Source organism: Gymnodraco acuticeps, unplaced genomic scaffold (assembly GCF_902827175.1).
Source record: "Gymnodraco acuticeps unplaced genomic scaffold, fGymAcu1.1, whole genome shotgun sequence".
Lineage (NCBI taxonomy): Eukaryota > Metazoa > Chordata > Actinopteri > Perciformes > Bathydraconidae > Gymnodraco > Gymnodraco acuticeps.
This window is the reverse complement of record NW_022992253.1, coordinates 178,286-201,307: the sequence shown is the minus strand read 5'-3', so window position 1 is coordinate 201,307 and position 23,022 is coordinate 178,286. Positions and strand designations below refer to the sequence as shown.

Below are 23,022 nucleotides of genomic sequence, written 5' to 3'. Positions count from 1 at the left end.
AGACCCACGTAAGCAATAAACATGACAGTCATTGTGTCTATCTCCATAGAGGCTGAACCATCATGGTAATCGTTGTCACATCATATTCCTAAAACAGTCCTGACGCTCTTCTATCATACATCCGGTTACATTCACAGCTACGCAGGGCCTTTGTTATCATGTGCTACTCTGATATTAGAAGAGTACATTCAGTGTTTTCCCAGCAGACAGGTATAGAGCTACAACAACAAATGTTGTTGTGTATATATTTTGTTTTCTGTATTATTGCTGGTTTGAATACCCTGGACATACGTACAGATTTGGGAGACAATTGTAAACAAAACTGCCTTGTCATCATCGACTGTAGCTGCTCTCCATCTCATTGATCTACAGCAGCAGACTGTGAACAAAGTAGTCATTGGGTGCATTATGCTTTTTAAATCATCTGGGTTTTACTCACATTTCACATCAATAGAGATGGATTCAGATCTTGTACTCCCCAGCAGATTCTCAGCTCTACAGAAATACTGTCCAGAGTCAGAGGACTGGATGGAGCTGAGGACGAGACGTGGTCCTTCATTGACAGAAGAAAAGTCTGCATTTTGATCCTCCTTGTACCAGGTGTAGTTAGCTGCTGGGTTAGCATCACTGCTACAGGTCAGAGTCACTGAACTGCCCTCCTTTATCTCAGCAGAGGGACTCACTGACACAGAGGGGAGCTTTGGAGCATCTGGAGGAGATGTGTGAACAGTAAATATTAAGATTGTGTTTCTCACTGCATTAGCTCAAAGGTATCTACATTATTGAACGCTGAATGAACTGTAGCTGCATTTTGGACTTCGAACACGGTTTGACAAAATGCTTGTTGGACGGATTTAATCTTTGTCCAAAAGGTGAATAGAATTGAAGTTGTATTATGTTAATTAATGAATATATACTGTAAATAACTGTTCATGGCTAATTCTGAATTGTTATTGGTCATAATAAAGTAATGATTTGTCATTGGTTAAATGCCGTTTAGTGTATCACTTAATCAAGTAACAACTATGAATTGAGTCATGGAATTTAAGGACTTAGAGATAGCCTTGTAAAGTTAATAACAGTAAATATTAGTTCAATATAACAATATTTAACAGTCGTTTCTCAATGATGTCATCATTAGTAACTCTATAAAATGTGATTAGAAGTTACTGCCAGTTCACTTTTCGTTACCCGCTTGTTCCCTGGATCCCATGTAATGTAAAGCAAGCTGAGCTGAAGAAAGTAGTGATGATAAGTAACATCTTCTCTTGAAACAACTAGACAGATATAAGCTTGTTATCTTTAAATAAACTGTCTTACTCACATTTCACGTTGATAAAGGTGTTTTCAAATCTGCTCCTCCCCAGCGAGTTCTCAGCGCTACAGAAATACTGTCCAGAGTCAGAGGACTGGATGGATCTGAAGACAAGCTGTGGTCGTTCACTGAGAAGAGGAACGTCTGCATGTCCATTCTTCTTGTACCAGGTGTATGTAGCTGCTGGGTTAGCATCACTGCTACAGGTCAGAGTCACTGAACTGCCCTCCTCTATCTCACCAGAGGGACTCACTGACACAGAAGGAAGCCTCGGAGCATCTGGAGGAGATGTGTGAACAGTAAATATTAAGAATGTGTTTCTCACTGCATTAGCTCAAAAGGTATCTACATTATTGAACGCTGAATGAAGCTGCATTTCGAGTCATTACAGAGCATTGGATGAGGAACTCATTCCAAAATAACCCTAACTTGAAGGACAGTTGTTGAGCATTTACTAATCACATTTTGTAGAGTACACTGAAAACACTAAAACATTGACTTTAATTAAATGTATTATGTCAATAAATTAATAAATGTTGCATTAGGTGAGTTGAAAGCAATAATATTAAGTTGAACCTAATATTTTTCATTTAAAATGTATATTATTGCTTTCAACCAACCTAATACAATTATGTTTAATTTGTTGACATGATACATTTAATTAAAGTCAACGTTTCAGTTTTTTCACTGTAGCTATGGAATATATTTTAGAGAAACAACCGTTAGATATTATGTAAATGAATTAATATTTACTGTAAATAATTGTTCATGGCTAATTCTGAATTCTTATTGGTCATAATAAAGTAATGATTTGTCATTGGTTAAATACCGACTGTTAAATATAACAATATTTAACAGTTGTTTCTCAATGATGTCATCATTAGCAACTCTATAAAATGTGATTAGAAGTTACTGCCAGTTCACTTTTCGTTACCCGCTTGTTCCCTGGATCCCATGTAATGTAAAGCAAGCTGAGCTGAAGAAAGTAGTGATGATAAGTAACATCTTCTCTTGAAACAACTAGACAGATATAAGCTTGTTATCTTTAAATAAACTGTCTTACTCACATTTCACGTTGATAAAGGTGTTTGTATATGTGCTCCTCCCCAGCTTGTTCTCAGCTCTACAGAAATACCGTCCAGAGTCAGAGGACTGGATGGAGCTGAAGGAAAGCTGTTGTCCTTCACTGAAATAAGAAAGTTGTGTATTTCTATTCCTCTTGTACCAGGTGTAGTTAGCTGCTGGGTTAGCATCACTGCTACAGGTCAGAGTCACTGAACTGCCCTCCTCTATCTCAGCAGAGGGACTCACTGACACAGAGGGGAGCTTTGGAGCATCTGGAGGAGATGCAAAAACAAATAATTGTATAGGTTTAAATTAGTGTTTTAACATTACATGTTGTACAGAATATTTTAAATCACAAAATGAGAGAAGCTATGTGTAACTGCATTGCATACTTTGAAGGTGGTCTGACCAATGGATGGTTAACGGTTTAAATCTAAGTCCTTGAACTACACTAAGCCTCTGTTATCTCCTGAAGCTGCTCAGTCTTTTACAGAAGACTGTAAATATAAAGCAAGTAGATGTAAGAAAGAGTTATGATTACTAACATTTCACATTAATAAAGCTGTTTACAGATCTGCTCCTCCCCAGCTCATTTGTAGCTGAACAGAAATACTGTCCAGAGTCAGAGGACTGGATGGAGCTGAGGACAAGCTGTGGTCCTTCACTGAGAAGAGGAAGGTCCGGATTTCTATTCTCCTTGTACCAGGTGTAGTTAGCTGCTGGGTTAGCATCACTGCTACAGGTCAGAGTCACTGAACTGCCCTCCCTTATCTCAGCAGAGGGTCTTGACAAAGAAAGGCGCCTCGGAGCATCTGGAGGAGATGTGTGAACAGTAAATATTAAGATTGTGTTTCTCACTGCATTAGCTTAAAGGGTATCTACATTATTGAACGCTGAATGAACTGTAGCTGCATTTTGGACTTCGAACACAGTTTGACAAAATGCTTGTTGGACGGATTTAACCTTTGTCCACAACGTGCACAACATTGAAACTTTACACCACAATAAGGTACACTTGATTTTCAGTCGATACAGAGCAACGAATGAAGACTGTGATGTTAATCACTATGAACTAAAATGTATTATTGAAGATTATTATAATGTTGAACATCTCTCTGTATGAGAACCTTGTTTTATTTATCAATCAAGTTTTTCTCATCTTTCTGCTGCAACCTTAAATAACAGGAAGAACAATATAAAACTAAACTCATTTATGATATTTTTCTTCTATGATGATTCTTGGTGCCTGAAGGATTTTCTGTTATTGTTTTACTTTTTTTCTTTCTAAATGAGGTTTCTACTCAAATCTATTGTATCTGTATGTTGCTTCACCTAAGATGGCTTATTTACTGCTGTAGTTCAGCTTTCTGTAAACTCACACACTGCAGGAGAGGGGAACTTCTCATGTCCTTCAAAAGCACAAGAGATCATGTCTGCAAGTTGAATCCAGCCTTTGTAAGAAGATCTTGTCTGGTCTCGTATTTTCTCGTTGTTCTTGAACCAGACGTAGGAAACACCAGCTGGACTGCAGCTGCTGTGGCACTTCAGCTCTGCATAGGTATAGGGCTGCCCGTACGTCTCTGTGATCACCTGCACCTGCAGAGCTGCATATGAGAAAAATAATAATATAAAATGTCTCAAATTAAACTGATGATAAATGTACATTCCCATTAACACAACAGTCTAAAGTAGGTGAACACATATGATAACTCATCCAACAGTAATTACACAAACTCAACTTCCAGTATTTTGTTATTGTACTGTGTATTTTCCTCAGTGTGTTGGTCAGTACCTGTGACAGTCAGAGTTGTACCAGGAAAATCACTCCTCCATTCAAAGCTTGGTGTTTTGAATGTGAAGCGATACTGAGCTGAATCTGAGTCTCTCAGGTCAGAGATCCTCAGAGTGGAGCGTCCTCTCTCTGTCTCAAGGATCTGAACACGACCTGCATACTGGGAGTCTTCACTGAGGTCCTCAGGTTGAGAGGGATTCTGTCCCTGATGACTACGCTCAGGACTGAACCAGAACTTAGATGTAATACAGTCATTACTGCTGTACCTGCAGGAAATGTCCACTGATGATCCTCTGGGGGCGCAGATACTTCCCTCAGTATAAGTCACCGTGTTGCTGTCTCGACCAGTGACACCTGAAACATGAGACAACTCGTTTTTAAACCATTGTTTTTACCAGAGTTGATGAGAAGTCACAAACCCATACAGTTAGCTAAGGCTTCCACTAGATGGTGCTATGTTAGAATAAGGTAGTGAAGTGAACTCACACACTGAAGGGGAGGGAGAGTCCTCAAATCCTTTCAAGGCACAGGAATAGCTGTCCAGATAGTTAAAGTCGACTTGAAGAGAAGAAGTTCCTGACAGAGTGTTTCCTCCGTTCTTGTACCAGACATAATCATCATCAGGTAAATCACAACTGCTCTGACACTTCAGGTTTGCTCTGCTAGAATCTTTGCGTTCCACCTGCACCGAGAGATCTGTATTTGTGAAGAAGGAACAGGAAGGTTGTTTAAGAATAAACTCTCAACATTCATGTATATAAAAACACATCACAATGATATTATTGTTTTCTTAATGTTGAACATTTGGAACTGATTGGTGTTACCTGTGAGAGACAAAGTGACTCCAGGTGAACCACTATATGTTCCTCCTGCTTGGTTTGTTTCGATCCTGAACCTGTACTCAGCTGAGTCGCTCTCGCTCAGGTTTCTGATTCTCAGAGTGCAGATGTTGTTTTCACAGAGATACTCTACACGACCTGCGTACTCTGAGACTGTGGTCAGATCTACAGGTTCACCATCTTTCTGTTTAAACCAGAATGTTTTCTTAACTGTGTTTACACTTCCTTCCCATGTTGATGGGTATGTGTAGCTGCAGCTTATCTCCACTGTTGATCCTTTCACTGCACAGATCTCAGTAGAAGAGTAAGTCACTCCCCAGCCATCCAGACCCTGAACCACTGAAACACAGAGCACACCAGAAACTAGAATCAAAGTTAATCTATAAATTGTTGAGAAATTGCCTGAACAGTACTTTCAACAAAGAATGAGAAAATAAACATTTTACAGACTTTACTGGATAGAGCAGAAAAACACGTGAATTCCTTCTTAGGCATTTTAAAACCAATGATACTCTTTGACTTTGTTGTTTCTTTATCAAACCAGGTAGAACAGAAGTCTACGCAAAAAGGGTTCAGTTTGACACAAGATTGGAAAATGCCTTCATATAAATGAACAGTGAATGATTAGCGATCACATTAATTAGAATAGAGACTCTCTGAACAGTTCCCTCTCTGTTCGCTCTGTGGTCAGGTTGCTGCTGAGGTCAGTGTGAACAATAACAATGAATGCAGAACACTGAGGCGTGAGCAGCTTCTGTCTGATATACAGATAAGAAAAAGAAGAAGACTGCTTTTAACTCAGGGTGTGGAAATATAACACTGAGGTCAGAGAGGAGAGAAGGAACTAGAAGGGTTTGGTGCAGAGGTATGGCAACATGAGAGAAGTTGAGAAAGAACTAGAGAATGCAATTCCTGAAGAAATTGCTAGTGGGAATGCTTTATGCTGAAAAGCTGACGCTAAACTGCTATGCTGAAATGTAATGTGTAAGAAGGAAGTGAATAATTTAGATTGAAATGAAATGTGTAAGAAGGAAGTGAAGAATTTAGATTGAAATGATACGTGAACACTGGGGGCTTGAATGTGTGATGAGAGAAGAAAAGAAAGTCAAAAGGCTTGGGAAAGCAGCAGAATATTTGAACTGCAAACTTCTGAACTAACTTGATGGCGAATGATCTGTCGCCATGGCAACGGCATTTGATGACACCCCAGGGGTTGGTTTGTTGCCTCAGGGCAAAAAACCAACACTGTGCTACGAGGGTATTGAAACACCAAGGATTTCTATCATTCAGAAGAAATAGAAAAAACAACTCTATATTAATTCAAAAGGTTTTCTTTGTGTGTGTGTGTGTGTGTGTGTGTGTGTCTGTCTGTCTGTGTGAATGTGTGTGTGTGTGAGTGTCTGTGTGTGTGCGTGTGTGTGTGTGTCTGTGTGTGTGTGAGTGTCTGTGTGTGTGCATGTATGTGTGTGTGTGTGTGAGTGTCTGTGTGTGTGCGTGTCTGTGTGTGTGTTTGTATGTGTGTGAGTGTGCGTGTGTGTATGTCTGTGTGTGGGTGTGTGTGTGTTTGTATGTGTGTGAATGTCTGTGTGAGTGTGCGTGTGTGTGTATGTCTGTGTGTGGTTATGTGTGTGAGTGTCTGTGTGAGTGTGCGTGTATGTGTGTGTGTGTCTGTGTGTGTGTTTGTATGTGTGTGAGTGTCTGTGTGAGTGTGCGTGTGTGTGTCTGTGTGTGTGTGTATGTCTGTGTGTGGGTGTGTGTGTGTTTGTATGTGCGTGAGTGTCTGTGTGTCTGTGTGAGTGTGCGTGTGTGTGTATGTCTGTGTGTGGTAATGTGTGTGTGTGTGAGTGTCTGTGTGTGTGCGTGTATGTGTGTGTGTGTCTGTGTGTGTGTGAGTGTCTGTGTGTGTGCATGTATGTGTGTGTGTGAGTGTCTGTGTGTGTGCGTGTCTGTGTGTGTGTTTGTATGTGTGTGAGTGTGCGTGTGTGTATGTCTGTGTGTGGGTGTGTGTGTGTTTGTATGTGTGTGAATGTCTGTGTGAGTGTGCGTGTGTGTGTATGTCTGTGTGTGGTTATGTGTGTGAGTGTCTGTGTGAGTGTGCGTGTATGTGTGTGTGTGTCTGTGTGTGTGTTTGTATGTGTGTGAGTGTCTGTGTGAGTGTCTGTGTGTGTGTGTATGTCTGTGTGTGGGTGTGTGTGTGTTTGTATGTGTGTGAGTGTCTGTGTGTCTGTGTGAGTGTGCGTGTGTGTGTATGTCTGTGTGTGGTTATGTGTGTGAGTGTGTGTGTCTGTGCGTGTATGTGTGTGTATTTATATGTGTGTGTGGGTATGTATTTATTTGTGTGTGTGTCTGTGTGTGCGTGTATGTGTGTGTGTGTCTGTGTGTGTGTTTGTATGTGTGTGAGTGTCTGTGCGTGTGTGTATGTCTGTGTGTGGGTGTGTGGTTATGTGTGTGAGTGAGTGTGTGTGTCTGTGCGTGTATGTGTGTGTATTTATTTGTGTATGTGTGTGTGGGTATGTATTTATTTGTGTATGTGTGTGTGTCTGTGTGTGTGTGTATGTGGGTGTGTGTTTATGTGTGTGAGTATGTGTGTGTGTCTGTCTGGATGTGGGTGTGTATTTATTTGTGTATGTGTGTATGTCTCTGTGTGTGAGTGTGTGTGTCTGTGTATATGTGTCTGTGCGTGTATGTGTGTATGTATGTGTGTGTGCGTGTATGTGTGTGTGTGTGTGTGTGCGTGAGTGTCTGTGTGAGTGTGTGTGTGTGTGTGTGTGTGTGTCTGTGCGTGTGTGTGTGTGTGTGTGTGTATGTATGTCTGTGTGTGTGTGTATGTCTGTGTGTGTGTGTGTGTGTGTGTGTGTGTGTGTGTGTGTGTATGTATGTCTGTGTGTGGTTGTGTTGTGTGTGTGTGTGTGTGTGTCTGTCTGTGTGAATGTGTGTGTGTGTGAGTGTCTGTGTGTGTGTGTGTGTGCGTGTATGTGTGTGTGTGTCTGTGTGTGTGTGAGTGTCTGTGTGTGTGCATGTATGTGTGTGTGTGTGTGTGTGTGAGTGTCTGTGTGTGTGCGTGTCTGTGTGTGTGTTTGTATGTGTGTGAGTGTGCGTGTGTGTATGTCTGTGTGTGGGTGTGTGTGTGTTTGTATGTGTGTGAATGTCTGTGTGAGTGTGCGTGTGTGTGTATGTCTGTGTGTGGTTATGTGTGTGAGTGTCTGTGTGAGTGTGCGTGTATGTGTGTGTGTGTCTGTGTGTGTGTTTGTATGTGTGTGAGTGTCTGTGTGAGTGTGCGTGTGTGTGTCTGTGTGTGTGTGTATGTCTGTGTGTGGGTGTGTGTGTGTGTTTATATGTGCGTGAGTGTCTGTGTGTCTGTGTGAGTGTGCGTGTGTGTGTATGTCTGTGTGTGGTAATGTGTGTGTGTGTGAGTGTCTGTGTGTGTGCGTGTATGTGTGTGTGTGTCTGTGTGTGTGTGAGTGTCTGTGTGTGTGCATGTATGTGTGTGTGTGAGTGTCTGTGTGTGTGCGTGTCTGTGTGTGTGTTTGTATGTGTGTGAGTGTGCGTGTGTGTATGTCTGTGTGTGGGTGTGTGTGTGTTTGTATGTGTGTGAATGTCTGTGTGAGTGTGCGTGTGTGTGTATGTCTGTGTGTGGTTATGTGTGTGAGTGTCTGTGTGAGTGTGCGTGTATGTGTGTGTGTGTCTGTGTGTGTGTTTGTATGTGTGTGAGTGTCTGTGTGAGTGTCTGTGTGTGTGTGTATGTCTGTGTGTGGGTGTGTGTGTGTTTGTATGTGTGTGAGTGTCTGTGTGTCTGTGTGAGTGTGCGTGTGTGTGTATGTCTGTGTGTGGTTATGTGTGTGAGTGTGTGTGTCTGTGCGTGTATGTGTGTGTATTTATATGTGTGTGTGGGTATGTATTTATTTGTGTGTGTGTCTGTGTGTGCGTGTATGTGTGTGTGTGTCTGTGTGTGTGTTTGTATGTGTGTGAGTGTCTGTGCGTGTGTGTATGTCTGTGTGTGGGTGTGTGGTTATGTGTGTGAGTGAGTGTGTGTGTCTGTGCGTGTATGTGTGTGTATTTATTTGTGTATGTGTGTGTGGGTATGTATTTATTTGTGTATGTGTGTGTGTCTGTGTGTGTGTGTATGTGGGTGTGTGTTTATGTGTGTGAGTATGTGTGTGTGTCTGTCTGGATGTGGGTGTGTATTTATTTGTGTATGTGTGTGTGTCTCTGTGTGTGAGTGTGTGTGTCTGTGTATATGTGTCTGTGCGTGTATGTGTGTATGTATGTGTGTGTGCGTGTATGTGTGTGTGTGTGTGTGTGTGCGTGAGTGTCTGTGTGAGTGTGTGTGTGTGTGTGTGTGTCTGTGCATGTGTGTGTGTGTGTGTGTATGTATGTCTGTGTGTGTGTGTATGTCTGTGTGTGTGTGTGTGTGTGTGTGTGTGTGTGTATGTATGTCTGTGTGTGGGTGTGTTTGTGTGTGTGTGTGTCTGTCTGTCTGTGTGAATGTGTGTGTGTGTGAGTGTCTGTGTGTGTGTGTGTGCGTGTATGTGTGTGTGTGTCTGTGTGTGTGTGAGTGTCTGTGTGTGTGCATGTATGTGTGTGTGTGTGTGTGTGTGAGTGTCTGTGTGTGTGCGTGTCTGTGTGTGTGTTTGTATGTGTGTGAGTGTGCGTGTGTGTATGTCTGTGTGTGGGTGTGTGTGTGTTTGTATGTGTGTGAATGTCTGTGTGAGTGTGCGTGTGTGTGTATGTCTGTGTGTGGTTATGTGTGTGAGTGTCTGTGTGAGTGTGCGTGTATGTGTGTGTGTGTCTGTGTGTGTGTTTGTATGTGTGTGAGTGTCTGTGTGAGTGTGCGTGTGTGTGTCTGTGTGTGTGTGTATGTCTGTGTGTGGGTGTGTGTGTGTTTGTATGTGTGTGAGTGTCTGTGTGTCTGTGTGAGTGTGCGTGTGTGTGTATGTCTGTGTGTGGTTATGTGTGTGAGTGTGTGTGTCTGTGCGTGTATGTGTGTGTATTTATATGTGTGTGTGGGTATGTATTTATTTGTGTGTGTGTCTGTGTGTGCGTGTATGTGTGTGTGTGTCTGTGTGTGTGTTTGTATGTGTGTGAGTGTCTGTGCGTGTGTGTGTATGTCTGTGTGTGGGTGTGTGGTTATGTGTGTGAGTGAGTGTGTGTGTCTGTGCGTGTATGTGTGTGTATTTATTTGTGTATGTGTGTGTGGGGTATGTATTTATTTGTGTATGTGTGTGTGTCTGTGTGTGTGTGTATGTGGGTGGGTGTTTATGTGTGTGAGTATGTGTGTGTGTCTGTCTGGATGTGGGGTGTGTATTTATTTGTGTATGTGTGTGTGTCTCTGTGTGTGAGTGTGTGTGTCTGTGTATATGTGTCTGTGCGTGTATGTGTGTATGTATGTGTGTGTGCGTGTATGTGTGTGTGTGTGTGTGTGTGTGTGTGCGTGAGTGTCTGTGTGAGTGTGTGTGTGTGTCTGTGCGTGTGTGTGTGTGTGTGTATGTATGTCTGTGTGTGTGTATATGTCTGTGTGTGTGTGCTGCTGTCGTGTATGTATGTCTGTGTGTGTGTGTGTGTGTGTGCGTGTTCATGTGTGTGTGTGTGTTCTGTGTGTGTGGTGTGTTTGTGGCGTTGAGTGTCTGTGTGAGTGTGTGTGTGTGTGTGGTGTGTGTCTGTGCGTGTGGGTGTGTGTGTGTGTGTGTGTGGTGTGTGTGTATGTATGTCTGTGTGTGTGTGTATGTCTGTGTGTGTGGTGTGTGTGTGTGTGTGTGTGTGTGTGTATGTCTGTGTGTGGGTGTGTGTGTTGTCTGTGTGTGTTTCATTGAAATAAGAAAAGTGTGCATTTTGATCCTCCTTGTACCAGGTGTAGTTAGCTGCTGGGTTAGCATCACTGCTACAGGTCAGAGTCACTGAACTGCCCTCCTCTCTCTCAGCAGAGGGACTCACTGACACAGAGGGGAGCTTTGGAGCATCTGGAGATTCAGAGAGACCCGGGTCATTCACATCACAAATGCTCTAAATGTTAATGTGACTTTCTCAGATGTTGCATTTTGATAAATTGATCTATTTGGATTAATCAATACATTGTTTGGTAATTATTTTCATTCATGTCCTTTAAAAAAAGGACATGTATGAAAAAAGTGTATGCTCAGTTTTACAGTCAGGGCAAAGCAAGATTGGAAAATGCCTTCATATAAATGAACAGTGAATGATTAGCGATCACATTAATTAGAATAGAGACTCTCTGAACAGTTCGCTCTCTGTTCGCTCTGTGGTCAGGTTGCTGCTGAGGTCAGTGTGAACAATAACAATGAATGCAGAACACTGAGGCGTGAGCAGCTTCTGTCTGATATACAGATAAGAAAAAGAAGAAGACTGCTTTAAACTCAGAGCGTGGAAATATAACACTGAGGTCAGAGAGGAGAGAAGGAACTAGAAGGGTTTGGTGCAGAGGTAAGATCCATAAGAGTTCAGTCAATATGTTTTGACTTAGAATAAGAATATCTCTCTAAATCACTTCAACTTAATAAAAACAGAGCTGGCGATTCTTGAAGTCGTCTTAAGAAAAAAAGCAAAATGTTTTCAGAGAGAGAGGATGGAACAGTTATGCATACACTATATTGTAACGCTTGTAAAAGTGATAAGTGATATTTGATGCAGATGATTGGAGCAAAGGACAGCGGCAACGCACGACAAGATCTTCAGAATATCCATCAAAAAACTAGGAACGTCTTTGAGTTTCTACAATTCTACACACAAATACATTTAAAATGTTTCTGCTAGGTTTGACTTTTACACAAATCCATCCCACTTATTCCCACATGTGACCTGGTTTAACAAGTCCCACATTTCCCAGAATCCCCTCTGTTCATGTGATGAATGTAAGTGTAGAAGTACAGTACCTGACACAGAGAGCAGGAAGACAACTAATCCACTCGCTGCTGCAGTTAGACTCATAGCTGCTCCTCTCTTCTCTGTGAGACTATAAAACATGTCAGATTCAATAATGTTCACAGGAGGTTTACAGAATCATTACATCAATAAACTCTTTCTACTCACAGTGAAGGAGGAACGACGTGTTCAAAGATGCCTTTCTTCTGTCGTCAATGAGCAGAAGACGGATATCAGGCTGTTAAGAGATTTACTTCCTCTTTAGACGATTAATATGCACGATGAGCCAAACCCCAGTAACACCCACTACACAGTAACGTTTGGTTGTTTAACAAACAATACACTTTTCTTAAACTAAATAAACTCTGGGTAAAGACCCGTTTAGCTGCCTATACTGACTCCTGAAAAAAGCTTTAGAAAGGATTTAAAATGATAAGGGTGAAACAGTTGATCTCTCTGAGCACTGAGGACGTCACACAGTCTGCAGGTGGAGTGAAGGAACAGGAATGCATTAACCTCTGAACCCACGAGGCAGTTTGACTGAACAGGATGAAGAGAACCAAATTAATTATCAGAGAGAATGGAAAATGCCATTTAATTTCTCTTGGTTTGTTTCTGCTCTGCTCTCTCTGCGGTCAGGTTGCTTCTGTTTCAGAGAAATGCAGAACTCTGAGAAACTCACATGCCTGTTAGTGTGAACCCAACATGAACACACACATCACACTCATAATCAAGTGGACTGTAGGATTTGGACACACAGTGTTTAATGATACGAAAAACACATGTTCAATGACTTTGGATGTTTAGGTGGATCAGTTGTGAACATATGTCCAATGTTTACATTTATTAAAACACTTTAACATTTGAAAAACAACCTCATAGCATCCAGCAAACTTTATTATGAATGATTTGCATGTTTAGGAGGTAAGAGAGGACATCAGTACTTTAGTAGTTTGGGTGACCCTTTAAAGCAGACAGTGGAGAGAGCTCTCTGAGTGATGAAGCCTGAATGTGTCTCACTTAAGATCCCCAGTAGAGGACAGTGAAACATCAGAAACTGAATCAGGACCCGGAAACAAAGTACAGTTTAATATTTAACACTGATTGTTTTTGCACATTTAAATGTACTTGTTCGTCGTTATCTCAATGTAGCAGGATAAACTGTTCAGCCCTATCAACACGGGGCAACCTTTCTAAAGAGGGGTCAGTGTCGCTCTTGCTCCCTCTTGCTCTTTGGCAGAAAGGCCACTTCCGGGCTCCGTTTACGTGCTTTCTCCGCTGGCACCGGTGAGTTTGCGGTGGCTGCCATTAGTTGTATGCTTAGCTTGTGTTAACTGTGATGGTTATTCTCGCGTCCAGGAAAGAGAAGCTTAAAAAGGAGACTAAATGGAGTCTCTGAGATGTTTTCAAATTGGTACTTTAATTAATAAAAGGCGCGGTACAGTCACAAACAGGATATTGTCCGACAGAAAAGCAGCTGTCTCTGGCCCTCGCTAGCAGAGAAAAGAGGCCGAACCGCTCAGGTGCTGCTCTTATATAGCTTCTGCAGGCTCCTCCCTGCGGGCCGGCCCTCCACATCTTAATGTCCGTTGTTACGTTTAAACAGAGGATTCAGGCATTGTACATTCAATACATACTTAAACACGCCTCTTCTCCTCATATTGTCTTTCATCACTTTTCCTTTAACACATTCTAAACGTTGTAGTTAATATTCTAAAAAATACAGAAAATACTTCACGGCTGGTTTGGTTTCTGGTCATTCCGGAAGTTGTCACATCTTACCCACGTCTGTAAACAATAACTTTATTCAAATAAACTATACCTTCATTTAATATTCAGCAATAATAATACTTCTATAGTTGCAGTGTTAAAATCAGTAGGTTTCGGTGTGCATCACTCCATGTCATTTCGCTATTAAATTAACCTCTATAAGAAATGGTAAACTAGCCACATGCTAACCGGAGATGACGGATTTTCAGAATAAAAGCTTAACTGGTTGTGCACAATAATTTTCTGGTTTTTCAGTATAAAACAGCATTTAAACTGAAGGTACATTTAAGGTACTTTATGCCATCAAAACATTGATTTTAATTTCTAACAGTCCCTCCTTACACACCTAAAAGGTGTGTATAATACTGAAATCAATGAGTTCTTCATCTGAACTCTGCATAGTACATCATTCATATCAAAAACATACAATCAAAATGGAATAGTGCGAATATCCTCAACTTTACAAAAATACAAAAATACCTTGACTGTGTTCAAACATAAAAGTTTTCCCTTGTGCATAACTTCTAGTGTTAACATTCAATATGGCTCTTCAAAATAGCAGCAATGGCTTGGTATCAGAACATTTATTCCTCCCTCCTTTCACAGAAACCGTTCTTATACCACGCTCAGTGTTAAGGCACTTGTTTTTACAAAGTGAAAATAAACTATTCATTTTAGAATTGTAATGATTCGAAAATACATGAAATCTACCATATAGAACAGTGAAAAATAATAAAAATGAAATAAACTATCTTGTACCAGTGTAATGTAATAATAAAACAAAAAATACACTATCTTGGAATAGTATAGAGTAATTAAAAATAAAAATACACTATCTTGGAATAGTATAGAGTAAATTGAAATGGATTCACTCCATTTTAGCATTTTATTTTGCTCACTTCTTCAGATGATGTCATCATTTAAAGAGTCACATCGGCTGGACATTCATTGAACAACCTCATCTCTGAACATCCATATCGTTTAACATCATTCAAACTAACTCATCATTTTCATCAACATCTGTATTGGGGTGGGCCGTCTTGTTCTACTAGCATTTGTAACTGTCTCCTCATGAGAAATTTACCCTCCCTCCTTTCATACCATTTAAGGTATGAAAGTAATATGTTCTCTAGAAGAGGCCGTCGTGATCAATCGGTATTTTAGGACATGGAATTAGTGTTACATTTAGGCCTCCCCTGGGCGCCCCTATGCTATCCTTGTACCCTGGAGCCTAAACTCCCCCTGGGACTGGTCTCTTAGCCCTACTGGCTTTGGGGTGGTCTGTTCTAATGCAGTGATAAAGTCCCTGAAATGGTGTGAAAACCGGTGGAATATCAATAACTCATTATACTAATTTATTTTCATTTCTGGTCTACTTAAATAACTATGCTAACCCCCTTTAACAGTGTGTGGAACCTTGGGTGCTCTAACAAGGACTTCAAAAACAGAAGTCATTTCATTAATGGTTTGTAGTTCAATTCAGGAATTTTCACTCATGGCAGATATGTTTCTCCTTTTAAATACCATCTCTAAATGTCAGGTCATCACTGATTAAATGGAGGAGCATTAGGAGGTGGTGGCACTTGTCTTTTAAAACTCATACTCTGGTGCCGTGCGCTCCCTCTGAAGCTGCAAGTAAGATTTAAAACATCTGCAGGGTGGGTTGAGCGACCCCTTCTCCCTGAACGATATTTGTTGTTGAAAATATGCACCATTAAAATGAGTGATCCAAGGCCCCGCATGTATTACTCCCAATTGTACTAGTTTTTTCAAAATTAAAATCTTCAATCGCTCTTTGCCTAGTGTCTTTTTAAAACTCTACATCTTGGACGAGAAACAAATGTTGTTTCCACCTTAACAGTTCTCCTATGGTAATAACCATGCTACAATGGAGAAACCAATACTCTAGATTGGAATACTTTCTTTGGCTTGGTTCCAGCTCTACCTTTAACATTTTCCATTCAAATAAAGATTTGCCTGCTATTTATATTGTGACAAATTAAATCTTCCCCAAATTCTCACATGAATAAGAATCTCTATAAGAATAATTTGTTTATTTTATGAAAATATTGAATAATATGTTCTACCCTCAGTGTGTTTTTAGGATTATTTTCTAATAAGTGTGTTTATGTGTAAACTCACTCACTCCTGTGTTCCTTCTCTCCCCCTCTGGTCGTCAAGCCACGACCCCCTCACGTTCTGCTGGCCCATGCCAACTCCTCTGGTTCTGTCTTCTCCTCCATCCTGTCTTCTCCTCAGTCCATCCGCACTTGGATCTTCCCGCTGTAATTCTTTTCAGTGGCCCAACTGCTTTGCATTTCATCTCCTCCTTTTCAGTCTCTTGGCTGTTGCATGGAGTGGTGTATTCTGCTCTCATGTCCCACTCTGCTCTTGTGCCAAATCTCGCGGCTCAGTTTGGAACTTCATGTCCTGTTTGAGGGACCGATGAGAGTTTGCCTCTTTGTCAGCATGCTGGTTTGGTTCTGGATGCCTCAGGTGGAGATGGTTCTGGATGCCTCAGGTGGAGATGGTTCTGGATGCCTCAGGTGGTTGTTGGTTCAGCTCGGGTTGTCTGTCTTTAAACCGGAGGAGGAGTCTCCTGTGGTGAGGTCATTTGTCTGAAGATGGGGTCGTAGCAGTCTGACAGGCAGAGAGAGAGAGAGAGATCTCGGGAGGCATTACCTATAGCTAATTCTAACACACTGAGGTAAAATATATCCAATCCTTTCCACTCTATTTTCCTAATCTTACTATCCGTCTTAGATGTTAAATGTCATCTAAACCCAATTAATGTCTACTAATGGTTGTGCCATATCCCTAAACATTGTTTCCACCCACTGTAACATGGCTACTCCAAATAACTCTTTCAGGAAACCATTTTCTTCTATAAATTAAAAATACCTACATGTTTCAAGCACCACATATTTCACACACTATAAAAGAACGTCCCCATATTTTCTCCATTACTTTAAATCTCACTGTTATTTAGAACATAAGTAACTTTTGTGACTGAACATATCTGCAATGTCGCCACAATCTGCTGGGGAATCTTGTTCATAGAGTTTGTACGTACAAAGCTGTACTTGTGGGTTAGTAGCCTGTTTCTACTGTAATACTCTTATCCCTAGGGGACCCCACAATAGCTTTGTTCTTGACATCATCTCTATTTTCTCCCTTGGTGTCAGTTACAGAATTTAAATAATGAGTACTATAATAACGTATACAAAAATTGGACTCTTTTTCAGATGTAAAACAAAAATAGGTTTTCACTTTAGTGTACTATCTATAAAAATCTATAGACAATTCGTCTTTTGAGCTGTTTCTATCTTTATCTTATTTCTATTTATTGTTTTGTTCCAGCTCTGCCAAATCAGTCCTAACTCCCAATAATGTTCTGGAAGTTGCCAGTGAAGGGTGACAATGTGTGAGGTGGTGTCAATTTGCTCCTTTTTCTTTACCTTTAAACCGGAGCGCGTGTGAAGTTCGTTACAACTTCTCACTGTTCCGTCCACCGGGGATCAGCTCACTGTCTTTTGTGAACTTTCACCCTCACCCAATCACCTGGCCGAACAGGAGTCTCTTCTGGTGTCTCGTCTTGTATCTCTGTAGCTTTCTTAGCCTGTGTAGACAAAACTTAGATTATATTACTCAGAGTTCTGACATATTCATCACTTCTATTCGTCTAATATCCAAAACTGGACCACTCCCTCCTTGGAGGAGGCCCAAGCTTTGGCATACCTTTTGTCGTTATGAGACCTATTATTAACTACATGTTATTATTTACTAACTACAACGTCACTGAAATCAACATATCTGTATAATCATGACACTCCCTCCTTTGAGCAGAACATGCTCAATTAATATTGCAATGATTACCCTATTCTGAACAGGACATGTAAAACCCATAACGTTGCATTAAATAAATATAACTTCTCCGTGTACCCATAAGGCGTACAAAATATCGTATGATGTATGGCTTTCTGATGGTATAAAAACATATTCACTCAAATCTGCCATTAGCACAAAAAATGGTTTACATGTTGCAATAATGGCTTTTGTCCTGGTATTATGCATCATTGTTGCTGCGTAAAACAATACCCCTGGTGTCGCTAATGCGTCTCAATAATTCTAGGATTAGAGGATTGTTTGATACTGCTGAACAAAGATATAATAAAATAATATTTATCTAAACTAGAGGGAAACATACGAACCATTCTCACAGAGGGTGACATGCATGAAGGGCTGGTGCCCCTCACTCAAAATGAGATATTGCCTTACGCACTACATTATAAATCAGTAAAATTACTCAAGAATAAATAAATAAAAACTGATTCTTTAAACTGTTGTTAAAACCCTACAACTTCTTCATCCAAGCTCTCAATCAGTGTTATGTTATTTAATCTGCAGCTCATTGCCTTAAAACAGATACTTCAGACCGATTATAAAATTGTGTTTGAGAAAAATGTAATCTGACTCCATAAATCACATAATTGTTTGACTAAAAAACTACACTTCCACTAACAATAAATGAAGTTCCCCTTTAAACACAGCCCCGGTCTTCTGACGGGGTCTATCTATGTACTGGCTGGAAAATGTTGTGCCAGTCTCTGTCGCTCTGTCACTGTTCTCTCGCTAACAGTCACTCTCTAGTTCTGCTGGGTTCTTGTTGACTTCTTCACTGGTTTGAGACAAGCGACCCTATCGGACACCTCCCTTTGTAGCCAGACTTCACCACAGCAGAAGCGAGTTTCTGTTTTTAGGTCTCAACAGCTCCACGTCAGGTGTATCGCCGCCCCTTGAACTGCAGTCGGTGTAAACAGGAGGATTTGGTATGGATCCTCCGTCTTGGGCGAGTACTAGGTTTCCGTCTTCATATTTTTGGGTGGAAACCCCATCGTCTTGACCTCACTAGCTGTGTGGACACAATAGTTTTCTGTGTGGGGGAACAACATCACTCGTAATCTCTTTCCTTCTCATAATTACAAAAATAGTCTGCTAAATGTTCTATTCTGTGGATGCTTTATGTGTAAATGCAAATGCTACTCTCGATTCTGTTTTTACATTAAACATTAAACCTCTCCCTTCTGTGGTGACATATATGGCTCAATGTAGCTGGATTTCAAAATACCCTTGTGCTGAAGATGCATCACCTGGTGGTCTGGCCCTCTGAGCTTCCTCATTGTTGTGGTTGATACCAGGGTGTCAGTGGCATTTGGGTCATGTTTGGCAATGCTGTTCGTCTTTGACATCCCTGAGACCCCCTGCTTCTGTCGTAGTCATGGAAACCTCCCCCAGGGTAACTACATGGAGGGCCATTGTTTGGTGCATGTTGCCTTAGTAGTTGCGGGCAATCTCTGGTCCAATGGCCCATTTGGTTGCAATGGTAACATCCCTCAAACCGTAAACGTCTTCTGCCTGTGCCTCCTTGGAAACCTCCTGGTTGTTGGTTCTGCATCTGATTCTCTGGCACTATCTGAGATTTAACTGTTTGAGGTGTCTGCTCTGCATTCTCTGGTTCTTCCTGAGCTTGAATTGTTGGAGGTGTCTGCCCTGCCTTCTCTGGAAGTTTCCCCTCCCTTCTCCTTGTCTTGTTCCTACAAGCTACGGTGTCTTGTTTTTTCTGCTATGTCTTCCCTCACTGGCAGGTCTGCTACTCGGACCACATTTATGCTGTGTGCCAATAGGCTGGCATATTCCAGATGGAGTATCAGACTTGTAACTCTTATAAATCTTTCTTCATCTTCACTCCAGATAGTTCTTTTAATTGGAAAGGTTAAAGCATCTGATCAGATTATTACCCTTTCCTTGATATCTGCGGTTGAGCCTGGCTCTGCGTCTAGTCTCAATTTAGTTTCTTTTGGTGACATGTTCTCTAACTATTCGAATGAATATTATTAAGTTATCAAAGATTGAAACACTAATCCTCCGACTAGCACCTTCGTTCCTGATAAATAATATCCTATGTCATCCGAACTTAACTTTAAATCTGGGTAGGTTTTTTTTTTTTTTTTTTTTAGAATATTTTTTTTTTTTTTTTTTATGATTTAAGTATTTTTGTATTTTTGTAAAATTGAGGATATTCGCACTATTCCATTTTGATTGTATGTTTTTGATATGAATGATGTACTATGCAGAGTTCAGATGAAGAACTCATTGATTTCAGTATTATACACACCTTTTAGGTGTGTAAGGAGGGACTGTTAGAAATTAAAATCAATATTTTGATGGCATAATGTACCTTAAATGTACCTTCAGTTTAAATGCTGTTTTATACTGAAAAACCAGAAAATTATTGTGCACAACCAGTTAAGCTTTTATTCTGAAAATCCTTCATCTCCGGTTAGCATGTGGCTAGTTTACCATTTCTTATAGAGGTTAATTTAGTAGCGAAATGACATGGAGTGATGCACACAGAAACCTACTGATTTTAACACTGCAACTATAGACGTATTATTATTGCTGAATATTAAATGAAGGTATAGTTTATTTGAATAAAGTTATTGTTTACAGACGTGGGTAAGATGTGACAACTTCCGGAATGACCAGAAACCAAACCAGCCGTGAAGTATTTTCTGTATTTTTTAGAATATTAACTACAACGTTTAGAATGTGTTAAAGGAAAAGTGATGAAAGACAATATGAGGAGAAGAGGCGTGTTTAAGTATGTATTGAATGTACAATGCCTGAATCCTCTGTTTAAACGTAACAACGGACATTAAGATGTGGAGGGCCGGCCCGCAGGGAGGAGCCTACAGAAGCTATATAAGAGCAGCACCTGAGCGGTTCGGCCTCTTTTCTCTGCTAGCGAGGGCCAGAGACAGCTGCTTTTCTGTCGGACAATATCCTGTTTGTGACTGTACCACGCTTTTTATTAATTAAAGTACCAATTTGAAAACATCTCAGAGACTCCATTTAGTCTCCTTTTTAAGCTTCTCTTTCCTGGACGCGAGAATAACCATCACAGTTAACACTTGACAAGTAGCATACATACTAAATGTGTATTGCTGGTTGTAGACCCTTGCAGGGATCCTGCAGCCCATGTCTGCTGCTGCTGTTGAACGAAGCTCTCCTGCTGAGTGTCTTAACGTAGCCTGATTGGTAGGTACGCTTTTTGCTTGTCTCATCCTTCCTGAATAATATGAATGTAGTATTATTATCGTAACATCACCTGCGCTGGAAGCCTAATACAGAAAGACGGCTGTTTTGCCTCAACGTCTGTGCTTCACCGCTACACTGCTGCCTGGCGGGTGTTGCTCTTGGCCTGCATCGTCTGTATTGCCTCTTTGTGTCACTGTGCATTACACTACATGACCACATTTTAAACTTTGTTATAGTGGACTGTTCGATGAATTTCTGTTTATGATTAGTTATTTCATTGACCCTGTTGAGTTAAAATTGTTTTGTTTATTTAATTCAATATTAAGTAGATTGTTGGGTTAATTTCCGTTTCTTTCTGTTGTCTCTTTGTATTTTCTCCAAATTAATTTAATTGCATCTTGTTATTTTATTAATATATGCCTGCGTATTATTTCTCTATGCTTGTATGGAGTGTTTAATAAAGTTTCAAAGTATTTAGAAAAGCTAAATATAATGTGGATACAAAAAGATGTGGATGTACATTACCTGGCATAGAGAGAAGGACGACAACAAATCCACTCGCTATTAAACTCATAGCTGCTCCTCTCGTCTCCGTGCGGCTTCAGTGACAATAAAATAAAGAAGAAGATTGATGTACACAAGAAAAACCTTCTACATTAAAATAAAGGGAGTTATCACGAACCTTAACGTCCCTCTGTGGGCTTGAAGGTAGAAAGGAGACAGAAAGCAGGGGGTTTAAAACACCACTTCCTTCCTCTTCATATTATTGTTGTTCTGCAGAGAGAGACCAGTTTGTGGTAAACAGAGCACCTCTCCTCACTGACAAGAGAAGACACATCCTAATGTCTTCCTTTATTATAAAAGCAGTCAAACTTCAAAATCCATGTTCTGTGAATAAAAATCAACAATGCAAATTACACACACTACTAATGCAAATTAACGTCACTTGATATTATTATGAGACTGCCTGGACAGTTTCATAATGTGTACAGAAAGTCACATCTCAACATTTGTTCATGACGTATAGCTTGGGTTTTACATTTTATAATATTAATTCAATCCAAACTCAAACCAAAGTACAACAAGCAGCACGAGCTGAAGGTTAGCTATCAGTATTTCTGTCTGTGAAGAGCAGGACTGTGGATGTGCTGTGGTCACACACTACTCTCACACACTTCACTCTCTCACACACTTCACTCACTCACACACTTCACTCACACACTTCACTCACTCACACACACACTTCTCTCACACACTTCTCTCACCCACACAGTTCACTCACTCACACACTTCACTCACCACTTCACTCACCACTCACTCACTCACGTCACTCACTCCAACACTTCACTAACTCACACACTCTCACTCACACACTTCACTCACTCACACACTTCACTCACACACTTCACTCACACACTTCACTCACTCACTCACACACTTCACTAACTCACACACTTCACTCACACACTTCACTCACTCACTCACTCACACACTTCACTAACTCACACACTTCTCTCACTCACACACTTCACTCACACACTTAGATCACTCACACCTTCTCGCACGCACAAAACTTACTCAAACACTATCACTAACTGCACACACTTCACTCAACTCACACTCACTTCACTACACCTTACACACTTCCTCACACTCTTTACTCACACACTTCACTCACTCACACACTTCTCTCACTCACACACTTCACTCACTCACACACTTCACTCACACACTTCTCTCACTCACACACTTCACTAACTCACACACTTCTTTCACTCTCACACTTCTCTCACTCACACACTTCTCTCACTCACACACTTCTCTCACTCACACACTTCACTCACTCACACACTTCTCTCACTTACACACTTCACTCACTCACACACTTCACTCACACACTTCTCTCACTCACACACTTCACTAACTCACACACTTCTTTCACTCACACACTTCTCTCACTCACACACTTCTCTCACTCACACACTTCTCTCACTCACACACAGTGGCGGCACCAGAGTATTTTAGTTGGGTAATCTATGGTAGGCTTAACCCATACAGTGGTGGGGCTCAAGTCAGTATTTGCAATGTAATTACATACACGCTATATCGCCCCCCTTGACAGTGAAACGCCACGCGTGAGGTTTAGATTATTTCCCTGTCTCAATTGAAATTGAACTGTATGAAATAAAAAGGCACATTTGTAGTAAATCAAAAGGGCGACCTGGAGCCAATTCTACAATTTCCCCACAGGTGAAAGAGTTGACATG

The 23,022-nt window shown here is 40.8% G+C and overlaps 1 protein-coding gene across 8 annotated transcripts in view; it reads right to left on the bottom strand.

Moving 5' to 3' along the window:
* Positions 1-21,443, bottom strand: part of LOC117540288 (B-cell receptor CD22-like) — a 45,875-nt gene extending 24,432 nt beyond the window's left edge. For 3 of the 8 annotated variants that reach the window (XR_004568142.1, XR_004568143.1, XM_034206887.1), the window contains exons 1-11: positions 21,281-21,434; positions 12,056-12,093; positions 11,899-11,978; positions 4,997-5,350; positions 4,659-4,868; positions 4,173-4,526; positions 3,760-3,984; positions 2,926-3,192; positions 2,383-2,652; positions 1,325-1,594; positions 440-709 (exon numbers count right to left, since the gene is read on the bottom strand). Coding sequence is in view for 5 of the 8 variants with exons in the window: in XM_034206887.1 (XP_034062778.1) it covers positions 440-709; positions 1,325-1,594; positions 2,383-2,652; positions 2,926-3,192; positions 3,760-3,984; positions 4,173-4,526; positions 4,659-4,868; positions 4,997-5,350; positions 11,899-11,953 (2,275 nt within the window). In the remaining 3 variants the exon portion in view is untranslated. Of the gene's footprint in view, positions 1-439; positions 710-1,324; positions 1,595-2,382; positions 2,653-2,925; positions 3,193-3,759; positions 3,985-4,172; positions 4,527-4,658; positions 4,869-4,996; positions 5,351-11,898; positions 11,979-12,055; positions 12,094-21,280 lie in introns of all 8 variants that reach the window. The other 5 variants (XR_004568144.1, XM_034206888.1, XM_034206889.1 and 2 more) reach the window with 5 other exon arrangements.
* Positions 21,444-23,022: the final 1,579 nt, after the last annotated feature.